This window comes from Asterias amurensis, chromosome 14, assembly GCF_032118995.1.
Source record: "Asterias amurensis chromosome 14, ASM3211899v1".
In the NCBI taxonomy this organism is placed as follows: domain Eukaryota; kingdom Metazoa; phylum Echinodermata; class Asteroidea; order Forcipulatida; family Asteriidae; genus Asterias; species Asterias amurensis.
In genome coordinates this window covers 8,204,238-8,228,623 of record NC_092661.1, presented here as the reverse complement: position 1 = coordinate 8,228,623, position 24,386 = coordinate 8,204,238, and the positions used below count along the sequence as shown (strand labels likewise).

At 38.4% G+C, this 24,386-nt stretch overlaps 2 protein-coding genes across 3 annotated transcripts in view; both read left to right on the top strand.

Annotated features, from left to right (window-relative positions):
* Positions 1 to 14,933, top strand: part of LOC139947149 (17S U2 SnRNP complex component HTATSF1-like) — a 47,271-nt gene extending 32,338 nt beyond the window's left edge. For both annotated transcript variants that reach the window (XM_071945008.1, XM_071945007.1), the window contains exons 8-10: positions 122 to 201; positions 1,272 to 1,567; positions 11,766 to 14,933. In XM_071945008.1, coding sequence (XP_071801109.1) covers positions 122 to 201; positions 1,272 to 1,530 — 339 coding nt within the window. In that variant the 3' untranslated portion in view covers positions 1,531 to 1,567; positions 11,766 to 14,933. The remainder of the gene's footprint in view (positions 1 to 121; positions 202 to 1,271; positions 1,568 to 11,765) is intronic.
* Positions 14,934 to 22,643: 7,710 nt separating this feature from the next.
* LOC139947148 (transcription cofactor vestigial-like protein 2) overlaps positions 22,644 to 24,386 on the top strand; it is a 28,275-nt gene continuing 26,532 nt past the window's right edge. The window contains exon 1 of the mRNA XM_071945006.1: positions 22,644 to 23,193. Within this exon, the coding sequence (XP_071801107.1) occupies positions 23,113 to 23,193 (81 nt within the window). The 5' untranslated portion in view covers positions 22,644 to 23,112. The remainder of the gene's footprint in view (positions 23,194 to 24,386) is intronic.

The following is a 24,386-nucleotide window of genomic DNA, read 5'->3' as shown; positions in this document are numbered from 1 at the left end:
AAGCAAATTTTGATGCCACATGGCTGTTTTTCGCAGCGAATGTTTCGTAGGGTTGAGCTACAAGTCAACTGATGCAAACTGCTCTGTTTTATGAACCTTTTTCATGTTAATTCATGTACAGAGGCATCCTGACGGAGTTGCATCCGTCAAGTTTAAAGATGTGGAATTTGCTGATCTGTGTGTGGCAGCCCTCAACGGCAGGTGAGAATAAACCAGAAATAACTAGAGTTTGTAACTTTGGGGAAGAGTGCTGGCTCTGAAAGGAGGCAGTGTGGTCTCTTTTCAGAAGTTGACGTGAACGGAACTTGAACCTGTGGCCTACAGGTTTACATTTTGGTGCTCCAGCAACTAAAGTATCTAGCCCTAACAAATATATCAACAAAATAGGGAGACCGCCGACATGAGGCCTAGATAGCTCAGTTGGTAAGAGCACCGGCACGTTACTCAGAGGTTGCATATGTCCAAGTCCCGCCTCAGTCAATTTTTCATTGTTCAACTCAACATTGTTTAAAATTTACCCAGGTAAGTTTCCATTGGGGTTACTTCTTGATACATTTGAACTGTTGAGATTTTGCACTGTGGAGAAACACAATGTACATGTAGACAATGTCTTCTTAAAAATACATTGATGTACGCCAAAAGTAACCTAGTAAATATTAAGGTGAACAATTTGAAAGACACTTGTCCTTAATTCTCCTCCTTACTTTTCATTGTTAACAAGGCACATCCCAGTTTATCTACAACTAGTTAGAAATATATTCCTTCTTTAACTTTAGGTTTCAAATCAAAGTCCCTTTTTGTCACTTCCACCCCTGCAACACAATCTTACGGAGCTCAGTTGTACTAAAAAGCTGCAGCTGAACTGTGGAATTGCATACATTATGTGAAGGAAGCAGTCATCGTTTGGCAATTCAAGAGTTGCCTTAAAACTCATCTTTACATGTATTCACCATTTATCAATAGTTGTTCTTCCGTTGGTATTTCTTTTCCTGTTGTTTTCCAGTGCATAGGGACTCACCAGTGATATGCTCAATAAACCAATCCATTAAGCCCCTCCCCATTGCGTATTGACCAATCACAACCCATTGCGCAACCAAAAGTCTGAAGAAATAAAGTCTTACATTTGGCGCGTATGCTTGAGTTGTGCAGAATGGCATTGGAGAGGCTAACGTGTTGTTTTTACATACTGTGCCTTGGGCAGGGCCTAATGGATCGGTCTATACATGTCCAAATGCGGTTTATCAAAGTTTCAATTCTGCTTGTTCAATTAGGTGGTTTGCTAAGCGGCAACTGAGCTGCGAGCTATGGGACGGCGTGACAGACTTCAGGATAGAGGAAACCGACCGAGAGAGGGAAGAACGTCTCAAGAAATGGGAGAACTTCCTCGAAAGTGACAAAGGGAAAGAAAAAACAGAAGGCAATACTACTAAGTGCAGCGAGGAGGGTGTTGAATCCAGTAGTAAGCCGGAGGAATCTCAGAAAGCAGGGAGCAATTCAACAAGTAACACCGAATCTGTGGATGCAACTTGAGTGTAACGCTGGTTGGTGTACAGTCTTCATGTTTAAGGTACGTATCCTTTCATATTGAAGCCAGATTTAACTGATCAGGGCTCAATTTTACATAGAGCTAGGATCGATCGAAGTGCAAATCACGTCTAATTACTAAGCAAAGTGTGGTGTTACAATACAAATTATTATGGTGACACTAAAACCGGCTCAAGGGCTCAATGTCATAAAGCCTATCAGCACAAAAACTTGCTAAGCACAGAAACAAACTTGCTTAGCAGAAACAGAGTACCAGCCAACTCTAACACAGTGTCTAACACCCCCAGACAGGCTTTGAGTTTGGGGTAGAATATTAAAAGAAGGTTGGAAAGTGTTGATTGGGGGGGGGGCTAGCCCCCACATGTGTGGTCAATCATGCTTGTCTCTACCCTTTAACCTCCATCCCTAAATAGCCCCCCTTGCCATCGGTCATCAAGTCCTATAAACTGACTCCAGGAACACGCATTTCTTTTATCGCAGCGAAATTGATGGTTAGGAAAGCTTGAATAGCTGTCCAAAAATTGTTAGCGGATTTACGACCCAGAGCCTGGAGGCTGGGTTTTTAGTTTTGCCAAGGTGAATATTTAAAATGGCCGATCAGGTTTCTGAAGAATTTTTGTCAGGAGTGTCTATCGGTGCATTGGTTGAGTGATATGGAGAAGGGACTGTGAAGAGAGAATGAGCATTGGTGCAGGTCTGTGGTGTCTTGATCTGTGTTTTTTCCTGATTTTAGGAGGGGTTTTTTTCAAGTGAAGTTTGCGGAAACACCATAATCCCTCTTTATGAGTTCTAATAGTTCTGAAAAGAACCAGGGGTTTGACAAGTTGATGCTTCTACCAGTATTCTCTGGTTGTTACAATATATTATGTCTCTATTAGCTGCCTACCCCCCCCCCCCCCTAAATTAGGGATCTCATAGTCATATCTTAATTGCTACCTGTTTATCAAAGACTGTATGTAGATCTCATGTCTGTAGCGACTATTTTTCTACAGATTTACCAGTTTATAACCAAACACATACATGATGTAGGTTCCCCCATCAGGATGTTTGAGTGGAAACCAGGGATGGATTTCACGAAGAGTTAAGACTAATCTTATCTCGAGTAATTCATCTTAACTTAGGACTAGCCTTTAGTTTTTAATATCTCCTAGGACTATTCCTTAGTTAAGACTAGTCCACCCATACACTCTAAATGTACCTTTGCTAAGATGTAGAACAAAGAGCTCTTCCAACAGCTTTTCCCCACACTCCATGTGAAGTGCACCCCCCCCCCAATCCTACAATCTAGACTGTTTTAAGAGGAATATCAATTCCTACCTTTACCCCCTGAGTCATTACAGCTTATGTTTTCTTCTTTGTTGCTTCTTATCAAAATGGGATGTGCAGCCTTCGTTTTAGGGCGGACTTACAAGTTACATTATAAAAGTATTTTATAGAAAAATCTCATGAAGTCTTGTTTTTTATACAAATTCAACATGATACTACATGTAGGCTCGTAAAAGAACACATTTTCACATTCGGTTAATCTGAGTGACACAAATGGTTTGATTTGTTGGTGCGTATTCATGGCTTTTTGAACTGTGTTGGCTAATGACTACCAGAGAATCAGTACACCCCGAAGCTCTATGTCAAGTGTGCATCCCACGGGATGTATGGGGTGCCTGCTGGGGCAAATACAGAGAGTGTAAATCAGCATCCGAAACTTGGTTAATTTGACGTGTTTGAGTCAACTCAGTGTAAAAGGTCTATCTAGGGTTCTCCCACAGGGAAGTAGCACCGGAACAATGACATCAGAGGTTGGGGGTTTATTCTGAACAGTTTTGAGCACAATGAGTTTCAGCTGGTTAAAGTGGAGTTCGGCACCAGCGGTCGATTTCACAAAACTCTTCCTAACTTACAATGACTTAAGACTAATCTTAGGACTTAAGTAGGACGAGTCCCAACCCTGCACTGTAGCATGCGGACCTTAAGATTAATCCTAAGTTAAGACGAGTTACTCGTCCTAACTCGAGATAAGACGAGTCCTAACTCTTTGTGAAATCGACCCCTGGCTTTTTAAAGGGTGTCTAAACTGCATTCAATCCAGGTACAAAACACCAGTCCCCAATCACATACATGTAAAGCTATCAACTACATAAATTTGCTAAGCTAACCACCCTTTAATGTCATTAGCTTCAGCACTGATTAATCTCATTCTTGCCTATCATTCTAGGACCTCATTCACTACCCTTTAATCTCAGTCAGTCTCTCCTCCGTGATCCCACCATCTTGAAATCTTTTTATTTTTTACCACTCTGTAGTGTAAAGTAACCTCATTGTTTACCTGGCTTCCTTTTTGATATTTACTCATTTAATCTCATTCACAAACTCACCATCCTTCAAACTCATTTCCAATCTCACCACCCTTTAAGTTTTAAATCTCGGTCTTACCCAACTCTAATCTCATTGAGTCTCACCACCCTTTAATCTGAAAGATTATGGTGGTATTAAGATGTAATACATTGTTAAAATCAAGGCCCCCCAAAAAATCACAGTTATTCATTTAGTTCTGATATTACCGATCTCTCCTTCAGTAATGTCAAGACCTGGTGGAGGGTTTACTATTCCAGAACTGGTCTTACCAATCAATGTATCAAATAAAAAAATTTGAAGTGAACATCAAAGATGAAATTGACAACATTCATCTCTGAATCTCAGCCGTCAGCTCCTCAGGCACGTCAGCCTTCAATTTTACCCTGATGTATCGTCCCAATACACTAACACCATCACCTCTCACTAAAAACATCCAAGAGATAAATTATCTCCTTAGAACATCTGTTTGTCTGTACCAATTCTGGACAACCATGGCCTACCCTAAACACCACCGGGGGACCTCTCTTACCCTCTATCCAGTCCTCCATGGGTAACGTTGATGACCCATTCGGGATTATTCATGATCTTTTAACTTTCGTTGAATGTTTCATATTTCTGTCCTTTGCCATTTGGGCTTGAAACCTGAGGGAGGTTTGGCCAATGTGACATTATGTCCTAGAAATGCTAAGGTTGTTCAAAGTCGAGTTTGTCAAGAAGAAAAAAATCAGATGCATGCACTTGGTACAATTACTTCTCGACGGGAAATAAGAAAAGACGGCAGTTCGAGTCCAATTTCCTTTTTCATTATTTTTATTTTGTTTATTACGATTATTATTCTTTTGTGTACAGTTAATTAGAAGTGATAAATGAATAAAAATTGAAGTAAAAAAAAAAACATTTTCCCAAAGGAACTCAACATTTAATTTGGAAAAGTATACTAATACTATTCACAAAACAATCAACAAAATCTTCAACTTCTCCTGACCCAGAACCTTTAGAAAAATTCCTTTCAACCAAATTGACACATCTGTGACATACATGTACAATTGCACATTTACATCTCTGGGCCCACACTTATCCAATATAAATTGTTACAGCTTTGACCTCTATCCACTTAAAATGCCTTAATAAAACTTTGTGCTTAGCCTTGCATTACCAGATAGTGTTACACACTGGCAGCGTTTTTAATAGAGATGTTTAAAGATGTCTTAATTGACTGGTAAAAGTTGTATTAATGTGGCTATTTTCAGTTTCACAAGTAATATTCCTGTTTTTTTTTTTTCACAAGACTCGGGGAAAGTATACAGCCCATCGGAGTATGATAAAACCAAATAACATTATTTATCCCGATGAAAATTTGACACTTACTTAATATTTTCCTGTAGTCGATGGAGTAATAATAATTTAAGTAATAATAATTTGGGTTGCTAATCATCCTAAGCAGCTGAAATGAGCTGAATTGTTAAGAACGTGCTTACATTGTGGTCAGTGAATATAATATGTTTAAGCCTAGTGTATGCTACGCTTTTGAAAGTGAAAGGGCACCAGGGCATTTTCTCCTTTGTAAAGGGCACAGCCTATGAGGAAATTGTAAATTTCTACTGTCAGAGCATTTCAAGAGCACCATGGCAATGATCCCCTCCATTGCCTTCAATTAAGTCTCAGTCCTGGACCCTTCCCTGGTAACCATCTGAGCTTTCCATCTGGTCTCCCTGTTAATGGCATCTCAATGGGTACCACTTTGCAAAAAGACTTTATCTCCTTCATACCACTTCAGGTTTCAACTCTAAACTTTTTAAGATTTATTGCTGAAAAGGTGACAAAATGCAAGGAATGCTTAGAGTATTTGTTGGTATCAGGTACAGTGTGCCCTACATAAACTGTTGTCATACAGAAGTGGTTGCTGACAGGCTTGTCAACGGAATATATCAAAGATCACTTTTTGGGAACAGAGTCAAACCCAGAAAGTTTTGGATGGGACGTATAAAGATGTTGGTCCTGTGTAATGTACATAAAAGAACCCAGTGCACTTATCTAAAAGAGAAGAGGTTCGCCCCGGTGTTCCTGGTTTGATCGGCGGCATGTTGTGCCTCAGCACCTTGTAAACCATTAAAGGCCTGGACACTATTGGTAATTGTCAAAGACCAGTCTTCTCACTTGGTGTATCTCAACATTTGCATAAAATAACAAACCTGTGAAAATTTGAACTCAATAGATCATCGAAGTTGCAAGAGAATAATGGAAGAAAAAACACCCTTGTCGCACAAGTTGTGTGCTTTCAGATGCTTGATTTCGAAACCTCAGCTGAGGTCTCAGACTCAATTCAAATAATTTGAGTGAGAAATTGCTTCTTTCTCAAAAACTATGTCACTTCAGAGGGAGCTGTTTCTCACAATGTTTTATACTACATGTATCAACAGCTCTTCATTGCTCGATACCAAGTAAGCTTTTATGCTTATAATTTAATTTGAGTACCCGTGTCCACTGCGCTTTAAGGAAAGGGCCTCATACTTGAAAAAAACGTAGCTCTATATATGTACCTTGCAGAAAATAATACTGAACACTTTGCTACGCCCCCTAAGAGTGTGATAAAGTGAAGTATCATAGTAGGGCCTATATTAATACAAATTTTACCTTGTGTGATTTGTTGAGTTTGAATTTATTTTAAAGGCACTGGACACCTCTGGTAGTTGTCAAAGACCAGTCTTCTCACTTAATTTGAGTGAGAAATTACTTCTTTTTCAAAAACCACATTACTTCAGAGGGAGCCATTTCTCACAATGTTTTATGCTATCAGCAGCTCTCCAGTGCTCGTTACCAAGTAAGTTTTTATGCTAACAATTATTTTGAGTAATTTTCAATAGTGTCCAGTGCCTTTAAGAAGAGGATAGCATCAGCAATTTGATAATATTATTAAAGACTCCATGCAACTGAGGAAATGTACGCTACACTTGAAGATTTTTTTTTTTTTATGGTTTCAAGTTCAATTTTAGTTATTCTTCTCAAATCAAAAATCAAAAGAAGAATAAAATCCAAAATAATTGGACCCACAATTTTGGTGGGGTGGGTTTGGGGACACCATTTCCCCGTCTTCCTTGTCCCTTTGATTTTTTTTAGGTGTAGTTTCACCAATTTACTTTGCATAAAGCAGGCCTGTATGCTTCATTTTTGAATTGGTGAGGGCACCATGGCATTTTAACTTTGGTAAAGGGCAGCCTATGATTTCTTCTGGTGGGTTCGGATGCAATCGCCTTCATTGCCTCCGTGAAGTATTAGGCCTTGTGCTGAACAATGTATGTCTACGCCCGCCCCCTGCACAAATTTACATTTGTCTCCATTGATTTCTGACAAACTTTTCATTGATTCATGGCATATCATAGCAGCTCACTTCATTCCAACTTTGTTTTACGAACTCCCAAAACCCTCGCGGATCAAATGCCACGTTTAATCTCCGTCAATTCACAGCACCCCCCCCCCCCTATGCACCCCCGAAAAAAAACCTAACCATTCCAGAGGGACTCGTAATGTTTCACAGCCCTCAGCGAGCTTTAAACCCACGTTGCTAGAACTGAGAGTAAAAACGGCCTGTCTGGGCTTGGGCATGGGTTGTGTAAATCAAGTGATTAGAGTTGGTTTCAGTGAGCTGCACGTGTGCGTTGGTTGTAAATCACCAGCTTCCTTGATGAATTCAAGAGCGTTGGTAACGGGGGATGAGGGCTTCTTGAGTTGTACACCCCTGGTAGGTTGTGTGGTATGTGACCCCTGCTTTGGTCTACCCGGCGGCCGGGCCAGGCGGCGCGGGGGGAAACAGTGTCCTGATTGCGGGGGGATTCTTTTTGATCTTGGTGATGAGTTGGAAGAATTTAATTTCTGAGTGGGAAATGATCATTCGATACTCTTTTGGATCGGGGCATCATTTATCTTCCAAGAGTCTCTTTTTCATGTGTAGGGGTTTTCTTTGTGGTTTGATGTTTGTTGATGGGTTCACTGAAGGTCAGAATGAGTGTTCTTTTTATCAACCTTGACTACCTCACTTAAAATCATCCAGTTTTGGTAGATTATATTCTTTGCCACTGATGAGTTTTTAACGAGCATGCCATCCAATCTAACTATGAACATTAATTTCCATCAAATGAGGCGGCTGTATTAATGAACTGCACTGGCTCCCCATTCAGCAATGGATCAAATTCAAAATCCTCCTGATCATCTGGAAATCCATCAACTTCCATGCTCCATCTTACCTTTCTAGGCTCATATCATTCTATTACAGGGACAGTAGACTAAGATCAATTCGTGACCATAAAACCTAGATCAGCCGCGCGTACATACACGTTTCTGGCATGGGCGCCGCCATTGGCCTATCTCCAACTTTCACCTTCTACCAGCGACTTTTAGCGCGTCCATAATGTAGTTGTTTAAGGCCCATCTCCCATGTTCATTTTCTGTGCGTTACCACCAGCATGTGACTTTTTAGGTCGTCCATGAAGAACAAGAATGGACCCTTCCCATGAAATATGCTAATTGCATTCACGCATGCGTACAGACCCTGTTGGTTGGCAAACACCATAGAGTTGTGCACTAAGCAGATGGGCAATCGCGTGTGCGTCACGCACCCGTTAGCCGTGTACAAAATAGCGCGATGTTCCCTCATTTTGCCAACCAAAACGTTAGTGCGCACGCGCTATGTGCAATTTACATATTTCATGGGAAGGGTCTTTTGTTTGTGTACCGCTTATGGCACGTATGTATGCGCAGCCGATCTAGGTATTATATTATTCTATATCTATGTTCGTGACCCTTTCACTTTGAATGCAACTCCCTGCTCCAAATCTATCAGCGAGGAGACTTTGGCTGTAATGGCCCCCGCCTCTGGAACGATCTTCCCTATAACATCCGAGCATCTACATGTACATGTCCCTCAGCTGCTACATTCAAGAAACTTCTCCAAACTGAACTGAGTTGATTCTAACAGTCTACAAATGTATTCCATCTTCTAAGCGCCTCCACCTAGCTTGTAGCTTCTGTAATATTTGTGCGCTGTACAAGTACCTTGCATTATTATTTAACAAAAACAATGAAAAACAGGTAACACTGTTGGACAAGGGAGTATTTCATAATTTCTCGGACATCTACATGTAATATCTTCCTCAAATCTTCTTTTATTTCTGTGGGTTCTTGTTATAAAAGTTGTTGTTATAAAATTTGTTCATAAGCATTGGTGTTCAATCATACTTTATGACTTACTTTTTGTGTTCATTTGGAACTTGTGAGTATGGAAACAAAAATATATAACTGAAGGGGGTGGGGTAGAGGGAGTGTTTTAAAAGTCCTTGGACTTCTAACATCTACCTCATATCTTTTTTTTTTCTTCTGTGTTTTCTTGTTTTTTAGTATTGATATTGTTCAATTATATTTTATAACTTACTTTTTGTGCTCATTTGGAAGTTATGAAAAAATACTCTACTTGAAGCCATTGCTCATGAAGATCTTGTCTGGTCAAGTCATTAGTGCAATTTGTATGGGTTTGATAAAATTGCTATTGCATATTTTGTAGCTAAGTAAAACAATCATTTATTGATTAAAATACTTTGTTTTAAAATTTGTACGCATTTTTCATGAATTGACCTTTCGATCATTACGAATCTGATTTTGTACCAAAGGAGAGGTCTCTATATGTCTAACTGTTGATACAGATGGAGGGATGTTATAAAGTCTGCATCTGAAAGAAGCCATCTTTGAATCCACCGGTTTAATCTCTTGTGATTTATTCGTTGCGAATATGTGACGTCCAAATTTGTATGGCATTCGCATTCGCCGGAAGTATGAACTGGGCGTTTTGAGGATTAAAAATGGTTTGTCTTAGAAGTTTTTAAGCCCCCAAAATTTGACAGAAGTGGGTCGTCTGCATGATAAAACAATAATGTCATACATAGTAATACAAATTTAAGAAAAGAAAACCCAATAAAATTGTTTTTATGAATGATTCACCAGTGTTCCTGGCTGGATTGGCTGCAATAGCACCTTGTAAACCATTGGTGCTGAGGAGTAGGTCTCATAATTCAAACGTTAGTGCCACACGTAGATGTACCTTGCAGGAAAAACTCTTACAGTTAAAGCGCCTTGAGCGTCACTGAGTGATGGATATGCGCGCTACATGTATATAAGAAGCCACTATTACTATTATTATTATACCAGAGCATTGCATACAGATTGGGTTTTCAGTCTAAACCGATCGCGTGCGATTTGCCCCATTTGGGGTTTCCTTCCCAAATCTAAAACATAGCACTTCTTCTTGTTTCCTGTTCATCCTGTTATTGGCAGCTATTTGTGCTGTTGGGTTGGTGTGTATAATCAAGTAAACACATTGATATTTCAAACCTCCTTCAAGCTATAATTTAATTTTTCTCAACACTTGTTTAACTGGTTGCCTTGGAAATATTGAAAAATTATGTTGTAGACATCTAAAGGGTTCTTTTGATTGAACCCTTAAAATACCCCCCCCCCCCCCAGGTAGATACCTAGATATCTGAGACCTGTAAGAACAAAAATATATATATATATTTGCTGTTAAAAAAAAAAGTTCTTGAACTGGCAAAAATTAACTCCTGCAGGGTTTATTAAAAAGTCGTAAATTGGACTGTCCAAATTTTAAGGCGTTAAAAACTGTTGAAAACATTAAATCAAGTAACTTGATGTTTAAACAAGAGAGCCGAATTAAGTTTGCTTGTTTAAAATGTACATCAAGTGTTAGCGGGTATAGCTGCTTCCCCGTTTAATTGACTTGTTTTGGTCTTAAATTTTGTTTGAGGGTAGCTTTAAAGTGTCTTAAGACGCCTTAAATTTTACTTTTTGAAATGGCCGATACCCTGTTACAGCAAATATTTGTTAAAAGAGTACAGCAAAACAAAGAAACACAAAGACTTTAGAATGTACCAACATGTGCATCTTCGTGTAATCGGGAGATTTTGTAAAGCAATCAGAAAGATAATTAGAATGACATTCCAGAGGAAAAAGGTTTCCATAGTCAGGAAGATTGTCCATTTTTTTTCATCTGGGTTTTCAACATGGGTTTATTGGTTTGTTTTGGCTTTATTGGTTTGTTTTGGGGGAACTTTTTACAGAATGACGGGGAGCTGGCAGCTCTATCTCTCTGTAAACCCACCTGAGAAGTATGTGTGTATGTTTTGGGTTGGGTTTTTCCCATATTGACACCTTTGGTAATTGTCAAAGATGAGTATTCTCGCTTGGTGTCGCACATAATATGCATAAAATAACAAATCTGCGAAAATTTGGTCTTGATTGGTCATCAAAGTTGCAAGAAAAAAATGAAAGAAAAAACTTCCTTGTTACAGTGTACACACATTTTTATGCTTTCAGATGCATAATAAAAGGCTTCATGCCTGAAGTCTTTTAATAGTAATTGAGTGAGAAATTGCCCGGTTTCTCAAAAACTATGTTACGTCAGAGGGAGCTGTTCCTAACAATATTTTAAACTATCAACAGCTCTCCATTGCTCATTACTATAAGTAAGTTTTTTTATGCCTTTAAAACTCTGGAACAAGTCAGTATACAGTAGTTATAATACATTTGTGTAAAAGCCATATCACACAAGGCAGTTTACAGGTGCACAACCAGAGAGGGTCAGCTGTGAGGAAAATCATTAATTTTTCATATATTTTTTTTTTTTTTTTCTTTGGGGGGGGGGGGGGTGTTAGTTAATAACATCTAGAAGAATGTATCTTGTGCTGCCATAGTGTTAATTGTGTATACAATGTGAGTGGGTGCCTCCATGTTGCCTGAAAAGTTTCCGTTGGCATCATAAAAAAAATCAATCATTTGTTTTAAAAACTTGTATTTTTATTTTGCAGATTTTCAATATTTCCTGACACTGCTCTATTTTGAGATAGCCAGCTGAAGATGGACTGAAGTTTCTTCTTGGTTGGTTTCTATTTGTCATTCAACATTTGGGTGCGTCATTGGTTGCAAATAAACAGCCTGCCTATACAGGAGTAAAGAAAGTTAGTTTCTTATTTCTTATTGACGTTATATTCACCTTAGTGTGAATAAATAACCAGTACCTTGTTTCTACATTCAGATCAATCTTGACTGGTACAATCAGCTGGTCACTTATTCATGTCTGAAGGTACACATGTACATGTACATGAAGCCACCAGGTACAGGCTGCTTATTCATATATTGGTAAAGTTTTGTTAAATAAGAACAATAGTGATTTGTTTATGGACATCACTCTTTGCTTAGCAATTAAGATTGATTACTTGAGGGCCGTTTTCATCAAGTCTGTAAGCACAAAAACTTGATAAACTGCAGAGATGAATCAAGTTACATTAAGTTTGCATTGTTGTGACTGGTGCCTCACTACATACATGTACATACATAAACCCAAAAAATTGATTTGGAAAGAAATATGTCAAGCAGTATTTTCTGCTGGACATCTTTTATGAAATTGGGCCCTGGATCAACCTTATAGCTCTTTTTGTGAAGTCAAGCCAAGGACATGACTATTTATGAAGCTGTTGAAGTGCTCTCACCATCTGTGTGGAAAGGGAAGGTACACATTTGGTAATTATCAAAGACCAGTCTTCGCACATTGGTGTATCCCATCATAATCATAAAATATCAAGCCTGTGAAATTTTTTGTTCAATTGGTCATCAAAGTTGCTAGAAAATGATGAAAGAAAAAAACAACCTTGATGGACGAATTTGTGTGCTTTCAGATAATAATAAAAGACTTCTAGCTAGATGTCTTTTATTATTTTATAAAGAAATTACCTCTTTCTAAAAAACTTTGTTCTTTCAGAGGGAGTTGTTGCCCACAATGTTTTATACTACCAACAGCTCTCCAATGCTCGTTACCAAGTCAGTTTTTATGTTAATATTTTGTTTTGAGTAATTACCCACTGTGTACCGTCCCTTTAAAGGCAGTGGATACTATTGGTTATTACTCAAAATAATTATCACACAAAACCCTACTTGGTGACGAGTAATGGGGAGAGGTTGATAGTATAAAACATTGTGAGAAATGGCTCCTTCTTCGTAGTTTTCGAGAAAGAAGTAATTTTCCACGAATTTGATTTTGAGACCTCAGATTTAAAATAATTATGAGGTCCCGAAATCAAGCATTTTAAAGCACACAACTTCATGTGACAAGGGTAGTTTTTATTTCACTCATATCTTGCAACTTCGATGACCAATTGAGCTCAAATTTTCACAGGTTTGTTACTAAGATGCATATGTTGAGATATACCAAGTGAGATGACTGGTTTTTGACAATTACCAATAGTGTCCACTGCCTGTAAAACATAACCATCACAGATAAGCACTTAGTTAAACTAACTGAGCCACCTCCAATTTTTGTTATGGTATATTTCTTGAAACTTGAGTCCTACTAAGAATGGTGTGCAGTAACACCATGTGAATTCAGCAGAAGCATGTAAGCACACTACTCCAATGAAATACTAACATGGTTTTACTGCAAACCTTTCTTAGTATACTTCCACCAGGCAAAGTTTTAAAACCAACCAGAGTCTTGGAACTTGGAAGTAATGTTCACCTATTGGTGAAATACCTAAGAACTTTATAACATTGGCTGTAAAGATACACTCATTAGTTCCGTAACCTGTATATATTAAGAGACCAATTTCATAAATTTAAGCTAAGCACAACAAAATTATGCTTACATGTATAAGACTAAGGTTTCCTGCCCAAACAACATTTACAAGTAGTATCTCTGACAGGTATCCTTTTCATATAGTGGTTTCTATTCTGGCAATTCGGGGCCCAATTTCAAGGAGCTACTAATCACATAATTCTGTTCTTGTTGAGCTGTATAAAACATGTGGTTTTCAGCAGAAGCCTGTAAGCACAGAACTTGTAAAGCACAGGAAAATCTTGCTTAGCAGAAAAAGGTTACCCTAAAAATATAAGTTTGCTTACCAGAATTTTCTGCTTAAGAGCTTTATGAATTTTGGCCCAGTACTTCTCAGCAGGAAAATTTGCACTTAAAGGCAGTGGACACTATTGGTAATTGTCAAAGACTAGCCTTCACAGTTGGTGTATCTCAACATATGCATAAAAACACAAACCTGTGAAAATTTGAGCTCAATCGGTCATCAAAGTTGCGAGATAATAATGAAAGAAGAAAACACCCTTGTCACACGAAGTTGTGTGCATTTAGATGGTTGATTTCGAGACCTCAAGTTCTAAACTTGAGGTCTCGAAATCAAATTCGTGGAAAGTTACTTCTTTCTCCAAAACTATGGCACTTCAGAGGGAATCGTTTCTCACAATGTTTTATACCATCAACCTCTCCCCATTACTCATTACCAAGTGAGGTTTTATGCTGATAATTATTTTGAGTAGTTACCAATAGTGTTCACTGCCTTGAATGATGAAGTGTATTTCACAGTTAAACAGCATACAGTTTTGAACTCTGGGTCTCAGAGCTGCTGAAGCAGACGGGATCGGGGATAAAGAATATTCAATTTGGTTTTACCTGTACACCGATGTGTGTTAGCACTGTACATTCAGTACCTTCATCTATTACATTGTAACTCATTGTGGTACATTGTACCTGCTGCTAGAACATAGCATTCGAACTGCCTCTAGCTACCAAGCTATCTCGGTGGTCTAGTTAGTAAGACACTGCTCTAGAATTGCAAAGGTTGTGGGTTCGAATCCCTACCGAGTAATATGTATATGGTTTTTCTTTTACAGACCCCAGGGAAGTACTGAGTATATAGTGATAACACACATTGATGCAAGGGTAACCAAAATGTAAATAACACAACATCATCATCAACAGTTGGTCAGAACAACTGAAAGTTTCAAGACTGAAAATAGAACATAGACACATACATGTATATGTATTACACAAATGTTGGTGTTATGTAATAGGGTCTGTTGAGAATTTTTTGTAAAGTTACACAACCTGTCACTGAAAGATGACTCAAACTTAATATGCATTCAATGTATAGTTTTATATGATAACTGAATTAAACTTGAAGATATGCAGAGTGGATACAGTACTGACAAAGAGTCTTAATTTGGAGTGATCTTTAAAATTTACTTGAAGCCAATTTCATAGAGGTGCTTAACACTTTTGTGCTTAGCAAAACTAAGCAGAAAATTTGTTAAAAACTGTAGGAATTGAACCAACCACCTTGAGTAGGAACTGAACCGGCCACCTTGGGTAGGAATTGAACCAACCACCTTGAGTAGGACTTGAACCAACCACCTTGAGTAGGACTTGAACCAACCACCTTGATTAGGACATGAACCAACCACCTTGAGTAGGACTTGAACCAACCACCTTGAGTAGGACTTGAACCAACCACCTTGATTAGGACTTGAACCAACCACCTTGAGTAGGACTTGAACCAACCACCTTGAGTAGGACTTGAACCAACCACCTTGATTAGGACTTGAACCAACCGCCTTGGGTAGGACTTGAACCAACCACCTTGAGTAGGAATTGAACCAGGCACCTTGAGTAGGACTTGAACCAACCACCTTGAGTAGGACTTGAACCAACCACCTTGAGTAGGACTTGAACCAACCACCTTGATTAGGACTTGAACCAACCGCCTTGGGTAGGACTTGAACCAACCACCTTGAGTAGGAATTGAACCAGGCACCTTGAGTAGGACTTGAACCAACCACCTTGAGTAGGACTTGAACCAACCACCTTGAGTAGGACTTGAACCAACCACCTTGAGTAGGACTTGAACCAACCACCTTGAGTAGGAATTGAACCAACCACCTTGAGTAGGACTTGAACCAACCACCTTGAGTAGGAATTGAACCAACCACCTTGAGTAGGACATGAACCAACCATCTTGAGTAGGACTTGAACCAACCACCTTGAGTAGGACATGAACCAACCATCTTGAGTAGGACTTGAACCAACCACCTTGAGTAGGACTTGAACTGACTACCTTGAGTAGGACATGAACCAACCATCTTGAGTAGGACTTGAACCAACCACCTTGAGTAGGACTTGAACCAACCACATTGAGTAGGACTTGAACCAGCCATATTGAGTAGGAATTGAACCAGCCCACCTGACCTTGGTATGGGAGTTATTAAAAGAACCGCCTCAAGTCAGAAATGAATCCTTAACCCTCCGCTGTCACCTTTTGTCTTTAACATAGGAGAATAAACTTACCTGGAATAAGGGGGAACCCTGGCGTCAAGCCATTTTTCAGGAATTTTCACTTTCGGTCAAATTTCATCCCTGATGGCAAGTCTTCAGATAATAATCCATCCCTATAATTTGTCTGTAATTTGTGAGTATTATCTGTCTGCTTGTAATAATCCAACTACTTGCAAAGTGATTGAGAGAACCTCGATCCAATGCTAATATCCAATCCAGCAGTAAGCCATTAGACAAACACATGGGATGGGACAGCAAATAAGCAACACTTTATCGGCCAGTAGACGATGTGTGCTCTGAAAAATGCCAAGTGCTGTTTGGAAGACAATGTTCATGTTAAAATATGTCAGCATTGGTTGCAAAGTCTATAAAATCTTCCGATGAATGAGGTTTGAAAGGCGCTGAACACTGTTGGTAATTACTCAAAATAAGTGTTAGCATAAAAACTAACGTGTTAACATGCAATGGAGAGTTGTTGATGGTATAAAACATTGTGAGAAACAGCTCCCTCTGAAGTAACGTAGTTTGTGAGAAAGAGGTAATTTCTCAGTCAAATAATGAAAGACTTCAGGGCTGAAGCGTTTTATTATGCATAAGGCTGGGTTTTTTTTTTCTTTCTTCATTATTTTCATGCAACTTTGATGACCAATTGAGCTCAAGTTTTCACAGGTTTGTTATTTTAGGCATATGTTGGGATACGCCAAGTGAGAAGACTGATCCTTGACTCATCTGCTCACACCCAGACTTTCTCCTTTATTGCTCCGCATATGGAACAACCTCCCAGTACGCATCAGAAATTGTAACTCTTTGCCTGGAGATTATGGACACTAGTGGACACTATAGGTGTTAAAATATATAACAAAAATATAAAAAAAACGTTTAGACAATTAAACATAGTTGTGTAAAATTATCACACAACTGGGTTTTAAAAACTACACAACTGGGGTTGTGTAAACCGTTGTGTAAACCGTTTACACAACAGTTGCTAGTTTCATATAATAGTAAACAGGGGTTATGTAAAATTGTACACAACTTGTGTAAGATTTTACACAACCGAAATTGCAGTGTATACTGCTCCCCTATCTGCATGGATCATGTACCATTTAGACATGAAAACATCGCGGGAAATAGCCTATTTGGCGGCATCATCATGTATGCAATTTTCTCAGACCACATTGAGCTTGGTTTTCACTAATGATAATAAGGCCCCCCCCCCCTTCCTATGTTCTTCCTTTTCTTAAACACACTGGACAGCTTCTCACTTGCTGTATCTCGATGTATGCATAAAATAACAAACCTGTGAAAATTTGAGCTCAATCGGTCATCAAAGTTGCGAGATAATAATGAAAGAAAAAAAAAAACCCTTTTCACACGAAGTTGTGTGCTTTCAGATGCTTGAATTCAAGACCTCAAACTCTAAATCTGAGGTCTCGAAATGAAATTCGTGGGAAATTACTTCTTTTTTGAAAACCACGTTACTTCAGATGGAGCCGTTTCTCACAATGTTTACATTGCCTTTAATCAGAAAAACGGATACATTTTTTACGATCGCAGACGATCACTATATTTTGTGTAATAGCCCAGTCTTTGAAAATGTGTCGCCCGGCCATTTTAAAAAGGGGGCCTGTCACTTCCTTTCTCTTTTTAAAAAGACGGGACACTGAACATGTGTTTTATTTTGCTTTAGTGTGTTATTTCCTTTAGTGAAAATATCAATAAAAACCGAATTCGATCAAGACACAAATGGGTGATTTCATCAACACAAATTCATGTTTTCGCAGAGTAAGTTTCCTGAAAGCACTGGAAGCTTTTGTATAATAAACCCGTAGTTTGGCGTTTTTTTTTGTATAAACATTCTTTTCTGATGACATTGCAACGACCAGTACTTGGCGCTCCTTTGTACTAAGTGGTCTCTCTGAAGGTAATTTGTTTACTTTGTCGGCGGGTAATTGTCATTCTTTAGACCCTAGGCCGTATCTGTGAAACTGGGCCTCTGGAAGGAAACCCACGTGGTCATTTAAAGACCAGTTTAAGGTGTTTGAACAGCCTGATTATTTAGTCCTCGGATTTGGAAGGGAATGATTTAAATTTCGTTAATTACAGCGTAAGTGAAACTGGTGTGATCACATTTTACGCGTTTGATATTTTGTTTAAGTGTGTATTGTACTTAAAGTAGTTTAGCTTGTTTGCTAAACTGATTTTGCAATAGTGGTGTATTTTTCCCCGATTTGAATCTATAGACTTTACATGGGAATGTACTACGGACTGGAAACTTCAATGAGACAGTGATGGGCCTATGGTCTTTAAATTATTCAAGAAATAATACACAACATGATTTTATTAAATATGGGGGTGCGTTTACGGAGTATGGTTCTATTTTTGAAAGGGGTCCTTGATATCATTAAAGGGTTTGAATACTTTTTGTAGCACACAATACACAAAAGTTCACAGATTTACATCAAACTTAGAAAATGATGGTAGAAAGCTTCACTGATATAAATTGCTTATATTATGTGCTATACTGTTTGAGAGTTAAACAATTTCACGAAAATTAGTTTAGCATGTATAACGGATTTACGCGACTCTCCTCTGTGGATCACACTTTTTCTCAAAAACTTGACGACAATGATGCTACAACTTCTACAGGTTAATAATTATATTACATACATCTTCATTGACAGTGAGTAGGGATTCATGTCATGGTTAATCTACAAAAGGTATCAAACCCATTCTAAGCGGTTTATGAAACATCGGTGTTGAGGAAGAAGCAAATGAATTCAAAATGTCTATTGTAGTTTTCAATAAACACTAGACATCATTATATTTGTTCTTTCCTTTTGTTTTGCCTTACTACGCGAGATATTTCAATTATAGATCATGGTACGGATTTTATGATTTCTTTTAGTGTCCCACGACTTCCGTTACATGCAGAGGGAATTATTATTTAACAGCTCATCCTTGTATATAAACTTCCTTACCAGAAATAGATCTAAGCTTTCTTTCAGACTTCAAGCTACAAACAAAATATGTTACTTTAAGTGGATTTTATGATACTTTTCAATTGTCCCTCGCCTTTCGTTTCAAGGGGAAGTATTAGTTCACAGGAAAACAAATCATCCTTGTAGCTTTCTTTCAGACTAAAGCTAAACAATAAACTTACATCCTGGCCTTGTGATAAAGAAATCACAATTAACGCACTAGTCTTAACTTTCATCTGATATTTTTTCCTCAAGAATAAAACAAGGCCAAAACAAACACACCGTAAAACCCCGGAGGGGAAAAAGCCAAGCGAAACTTGACCGTGTGTATCTTGGCCAGCCGTCCCAATGCGGGAAGGAAACTTACCCAACCGTGGAAGACCGTACTTCGCGTTGGTAAAGTTCAGCATTTTACGAAACACTATAGGCCTATTTTTTTCTTTTTCTTTTTTTACGAAAGATTGATTCTATTTTTACTTCCCACAATTGTAATTGAAAAAGGGTATTATTTATAAAATATAATGTGTAACATGACGAGGAAAGGGCAGTAAAGAAATTGGGGGCACAATTCTGGATCATGTTTTAGTGTTATTTTGGTGACTGGTGAGGTAAGAAGAGACATGGACCACTTCAGCTCTTACAAAACAAAATTGCTTGTATAATATTAACTCGGGTAAATATTGCCGTTATTGAAGGTTAAAGAGCACAGTAGAGACTCCTCGAGACCACATTCGCTAAGAAACCAAACTTGAAGTATTTGACCTTTTTAAAAGTCAGGGTCATGCGTGGGTTGTTTTTATTTAAAGGCAGTGGACACTATTGCAATTGGTCCAAATAATTATTATCATAAAACTTTACTTGGTAACAAGTAATGGGGAGAGGTTGATAGTATAAAACATTGTGAGAAACAGCTCCCTCTAAAGTGACATAATTTTCGAGAAAGAAGTAATTTTCCACGAATTTGATTTCGAGACCTCAAGTTTAGAATTTGAGGTTTCGAAATCAAGCATCTAAAAGCACACAACTTCGTGTGACAAGGGTGTTTTTTTCTTTCATTCTTATCTCGCAAGTTCGATGACCGATTGAGCTCAAATTTTTACAGGTTTGTTATTTTATGCATATGTTGAGATACATTGGCAATTACCGATAGTGTCCACTGCATTTAATCCCTCTCTCTAATCGAATTCATTTGAAGTTAACTGTTTCTCAAAATATTATACATTATCAATAGCTTCTTACCAAGTAAGTTTCTACGGTCATTAATTTTTGGAGTGATTAAACAAAGGTATCGCCATCATGTCTTTAAGAAATCTTAAAAAACATGTTATCTCTAATTATCTCGAGTATAACTTTTTCCCATCATGTTAACCTTTATGTTTTTCTAGTTATGATTTACCTTCCCTTTTTATAGGTCGCTGTAGCTTGCTATGTCCTGTCCCGTGCCCTTTCTGTCTAGAAGTCTACAATAATACTAACTTCTTGTGTACCGTGTTTTTTTTCTTTCTTCATCTTACCTATTGGCAAAGAGTGGCATTTGTCCTCGTTTTTGCGAACTTGCTTTAAAGGCCTGGACACTGTTATATTTGTAATAACTCAACGAATTGTTTGCATAAAAACGTACTTGGTAACAAGCAATGGAGAGCTGTTGATAGTATAAAACATTGTGAGAAACAAAGTAGTTTTCGAGAAGAGAAAGAGGTAATTTTCCACTAATTTGATTTCGAGAACTTAGAATTAGATTTTGAGGTCCCAAAATCAAGCGTATGAAAGCACACAGCTTCGTGTGACAAGGGTGTTTTTCTTCAACTATTATCTCGAAACTTCGACGACCAATTTAGTTCTAGGTTTGTGTTTTATGCATATGTTGAGATACACCAAGTGAGAAGAATGGTCTTTGACAATATTACCAATAGTGTCCAGTGTCTTTAAGAGAAATAACGATTTGAAAATGCCATCGTGCAGTGTCGATATAGTGCTCCCAGAAGCACCTTGACATCTGTTTCTCCAGAAACCAATTTCATAGAACTACTTAAACAGAAAATACTGCTTAGCAATGTTCTGCTTAGCAGAAATGAGCAGGATACCACTCACAAATTGTACATGTGACATTGTAGTTTGACTGGTAACCTTATTCTTGTAAGCATAATGCTGTGTTTTGCTTTGCTACTTTTTGTATACTTGGGTCTACGAAATTGGGCCCATGTGTCATCATAATATAGGTTCTCTCGGTCAAATTCGGCGAATGAGCAGTCAATTTCATTTACATGCGTTTGAATTAAAGCTGTTTTGCCTCTCCAGTTGTTACTGCGTTTCAAATTCAGAATCCGGCCTTTCAATTTCGTTTTGGGTCGAGTCAAATTCCTTTAGCACTATGTTTAATTTAGCGTAGCGTCATTCTTTTTCGTGACACACACGCCTCAAGAAGCGTCTGCGAATTTGAATGCTGCTTTGATGAATTGTTAAATTGAATGATTATTTTGTTAATTCGAATGACGCAACATTACATTGTGACTAATCCCAAAACGAAATCGAGTGACCCTTTTGAGTAGCATTCGATTTTGCGCGAAATAAAATTGCTTGGTTGTTAAATTGGCTGTTCATTTTCCGAAATTGACCGAGAAAACCTATATTGGGATTCTAGTTTCCATGCCCGTAACCATGGGGTGGGGATGGATGTTTGTACCTTTAGCGGGGCACGCCGTTTGAAATTAAAACTTAAATGGTAAAGTTCTAGGCCTTCATTTAGAAGAACGATTACAAAATCATGCAGTCCTTCATCATTATATTTATTTTCTTTTGATTAAATTGAATAACAAATTCCTGGTTACTGGCCTGCTAGATTCAGTCAGCAGTGACTATCATCAATTTCAGTAACATACTTTGTCTTGAAGTACAAACATTTACAGACGGTTGCAGTTAGGAAGATGCAGGGCTCGAGAATTACTCCACCCATTAATATACGTGATAAAAAAAAGGTTTATATCAATGACATTTTCCCACATTAGTTTTTTTCTTTTAATTAGGTTCTTTTTTATCTACAGCTTCTTGTTCTTTGGTTTGAATTGCCGGGCAAGTATGTGATGGTGATTCCTTGATTAAATTTTAAGGCTTAGAATAGAAAAGAAAACAAGTTTTGCGGTTAAAATTAATAACGTTTTAAATAAAGACGTAATTACTCTGTTATCCTTCAAAGTACATACGCGAACATTATGCAAAAGCCCTATTTGGTGTTGTTTGACATTAGGTAATAATTATTATGTTTTTTTCCCCACACTAATAATGGTACATGTACATCCACATTGAAGAATGTATCCCACACGTACGTGTACGCATTCACCGGAAACAATGTCTTCAAAACCACGCTGATTGGTCCCCGGAAAAAAAGCAAAGTTTACCGCTGACCAATCAAGAGCGTGCGTAGGCGTGGCTTCGCGAATCCCACTCACCAACACAAAACAAACTTTTATTTCATCAGGCTGCAATATTTAGTGAAGCGATCGTAGCTAGCGAGGTCTATCCATCATTCATGCTTGCCGGTTTGACGAGCTACCCGCTCGGGTTGTTGTGTCGGTGGATTTGCCAACTGGACCCAGACGTTGTGACTTTTTTTCTTCCGGAGGACATACGACACTTCAAAGCACGGGCTTAGATCAAACAACCATGCTGTCTCTGTGTGTTAACTGGAGCTTCCATTGACTGCAACGGTAGCCAATGTACACATGAGCTTCGCAACACAAATGGTGGCTTTACAAGTAGCCTTACGTGGAAGAGAATTGTCATCATTTTGTGTTTGATTTTACGCTATTTGTATCTCTGCCTTTTGGTCACCGTTTCATAATGTTAGGTACTGTCTGGATTACATACTACGCGTGCTCATCGGTTAGCCCTTACTATTACACGTCACTCTGTAAGGTTTCACAACATAGCCTTTAATTGTCTCGGACCGGTTTCCCTCTGAGAATTATTCAAGCTATCAAGAAAGAAAGTCAGCTTCTTTTGTTTTTCGTCGAGGGTGGGGAGTTTTACATCTATTAAGTCGGTCTTGAAGTTTGTGGTGGAGGCAGGATGAGTTGCTTAGACGTAATGTATCAGAGTGCTTACCAGCCGTATCAACACTATCCTTTCTACCAGCGCCACTTTACGCAGGTACGTAAACTAGTATAGGTTTTCTCGGTCAAGTTCGGCAAATGAGCAGTCAATTTCATTTTCATGCGTTCAAGCTAAAGCTGTTTTGACTCCCAAGTTGTTACTCATTTTGAGTCTAGTCAAATTCCTTTAGCACTCTGTTCAGTTTAGCGGACGGTCATTCTTTTTCGGTGCCACACGCCTAAAGAAGCGTCTGCAAATTTGAATGCTGCTTTGATGAAATTGATTTTTTTTTTTAATCGAAAGACGCCAACATTACATTTGAGTAATCATACAACGAAATCGAATGACCCTTCTTAGTAGCATTTGATTTCGCGCGGAATGGAATAGCTTGGTGATTAAATTGGCTGCCCGTCTGCCGAAATTGACCGAGAAAACCTATAATTATTATGTACTTTATTATGACCAGTGTCCAGTTTCATAAAGCTGTCCATCAGAAAATACTGCTGGGTTATTTTCTATGTTAAGCCAAACGATTGTTGTGGGGCATAAGTAGTATGTTATTAACTTCGTTAAATTTTGGCTGGTAAACAAATTCTTTAAATAAGTAGGATTTGAAACTTCGAATGGTGGAAATACCGTTAGACTATAGTAAAGGTTTGCGGTAACACCATGTAATGATAATCTCTAAATGAGTTGGGGTGGTTCTGAAAAGAACCGTTGGTTTCAACTCGACGTTTCAATCAGTAATCTCTGATCGTCTTCTGAGGAAAAACAAATATTAAAAGCAATATTTGTTTGTGCTTGTTTCTGAAGAAAAACAAATTTTCAAAGCCATATTTGTTTGTGCTTATCAGGTTTTTGTGCTTACTACATGCCTCATGAAATTTGACCCTGCTTGGATTGAAAAAAACTTAAACTTGGGTGATACAACTTTCTGTTTTTTTGCTTTAAATTTTGTGTTGCTATATACTGCTGGGTTTTGCGAAAAGCCGCCCCCCCCCCTGTATGCGCAGTGAACGGTGTAATTATTTGTTGTGGAGATGGTGTGGCTAGGAGACCCCTTTAGGGGCGTGGGGGTAATACGGAGATATCTCTAACCCAACTTCTCCATTAATGGACCATACTCCTGGTCAGCTGGCTATGTAGTTCAGGGGCGTGACGAAGTTGTCAGGTTATTTTGTACCTTGACCATTTCGTACCCGATTGTCGATTTCACGAAGATAGTCCTAACTTATGACTTACGTAGGACT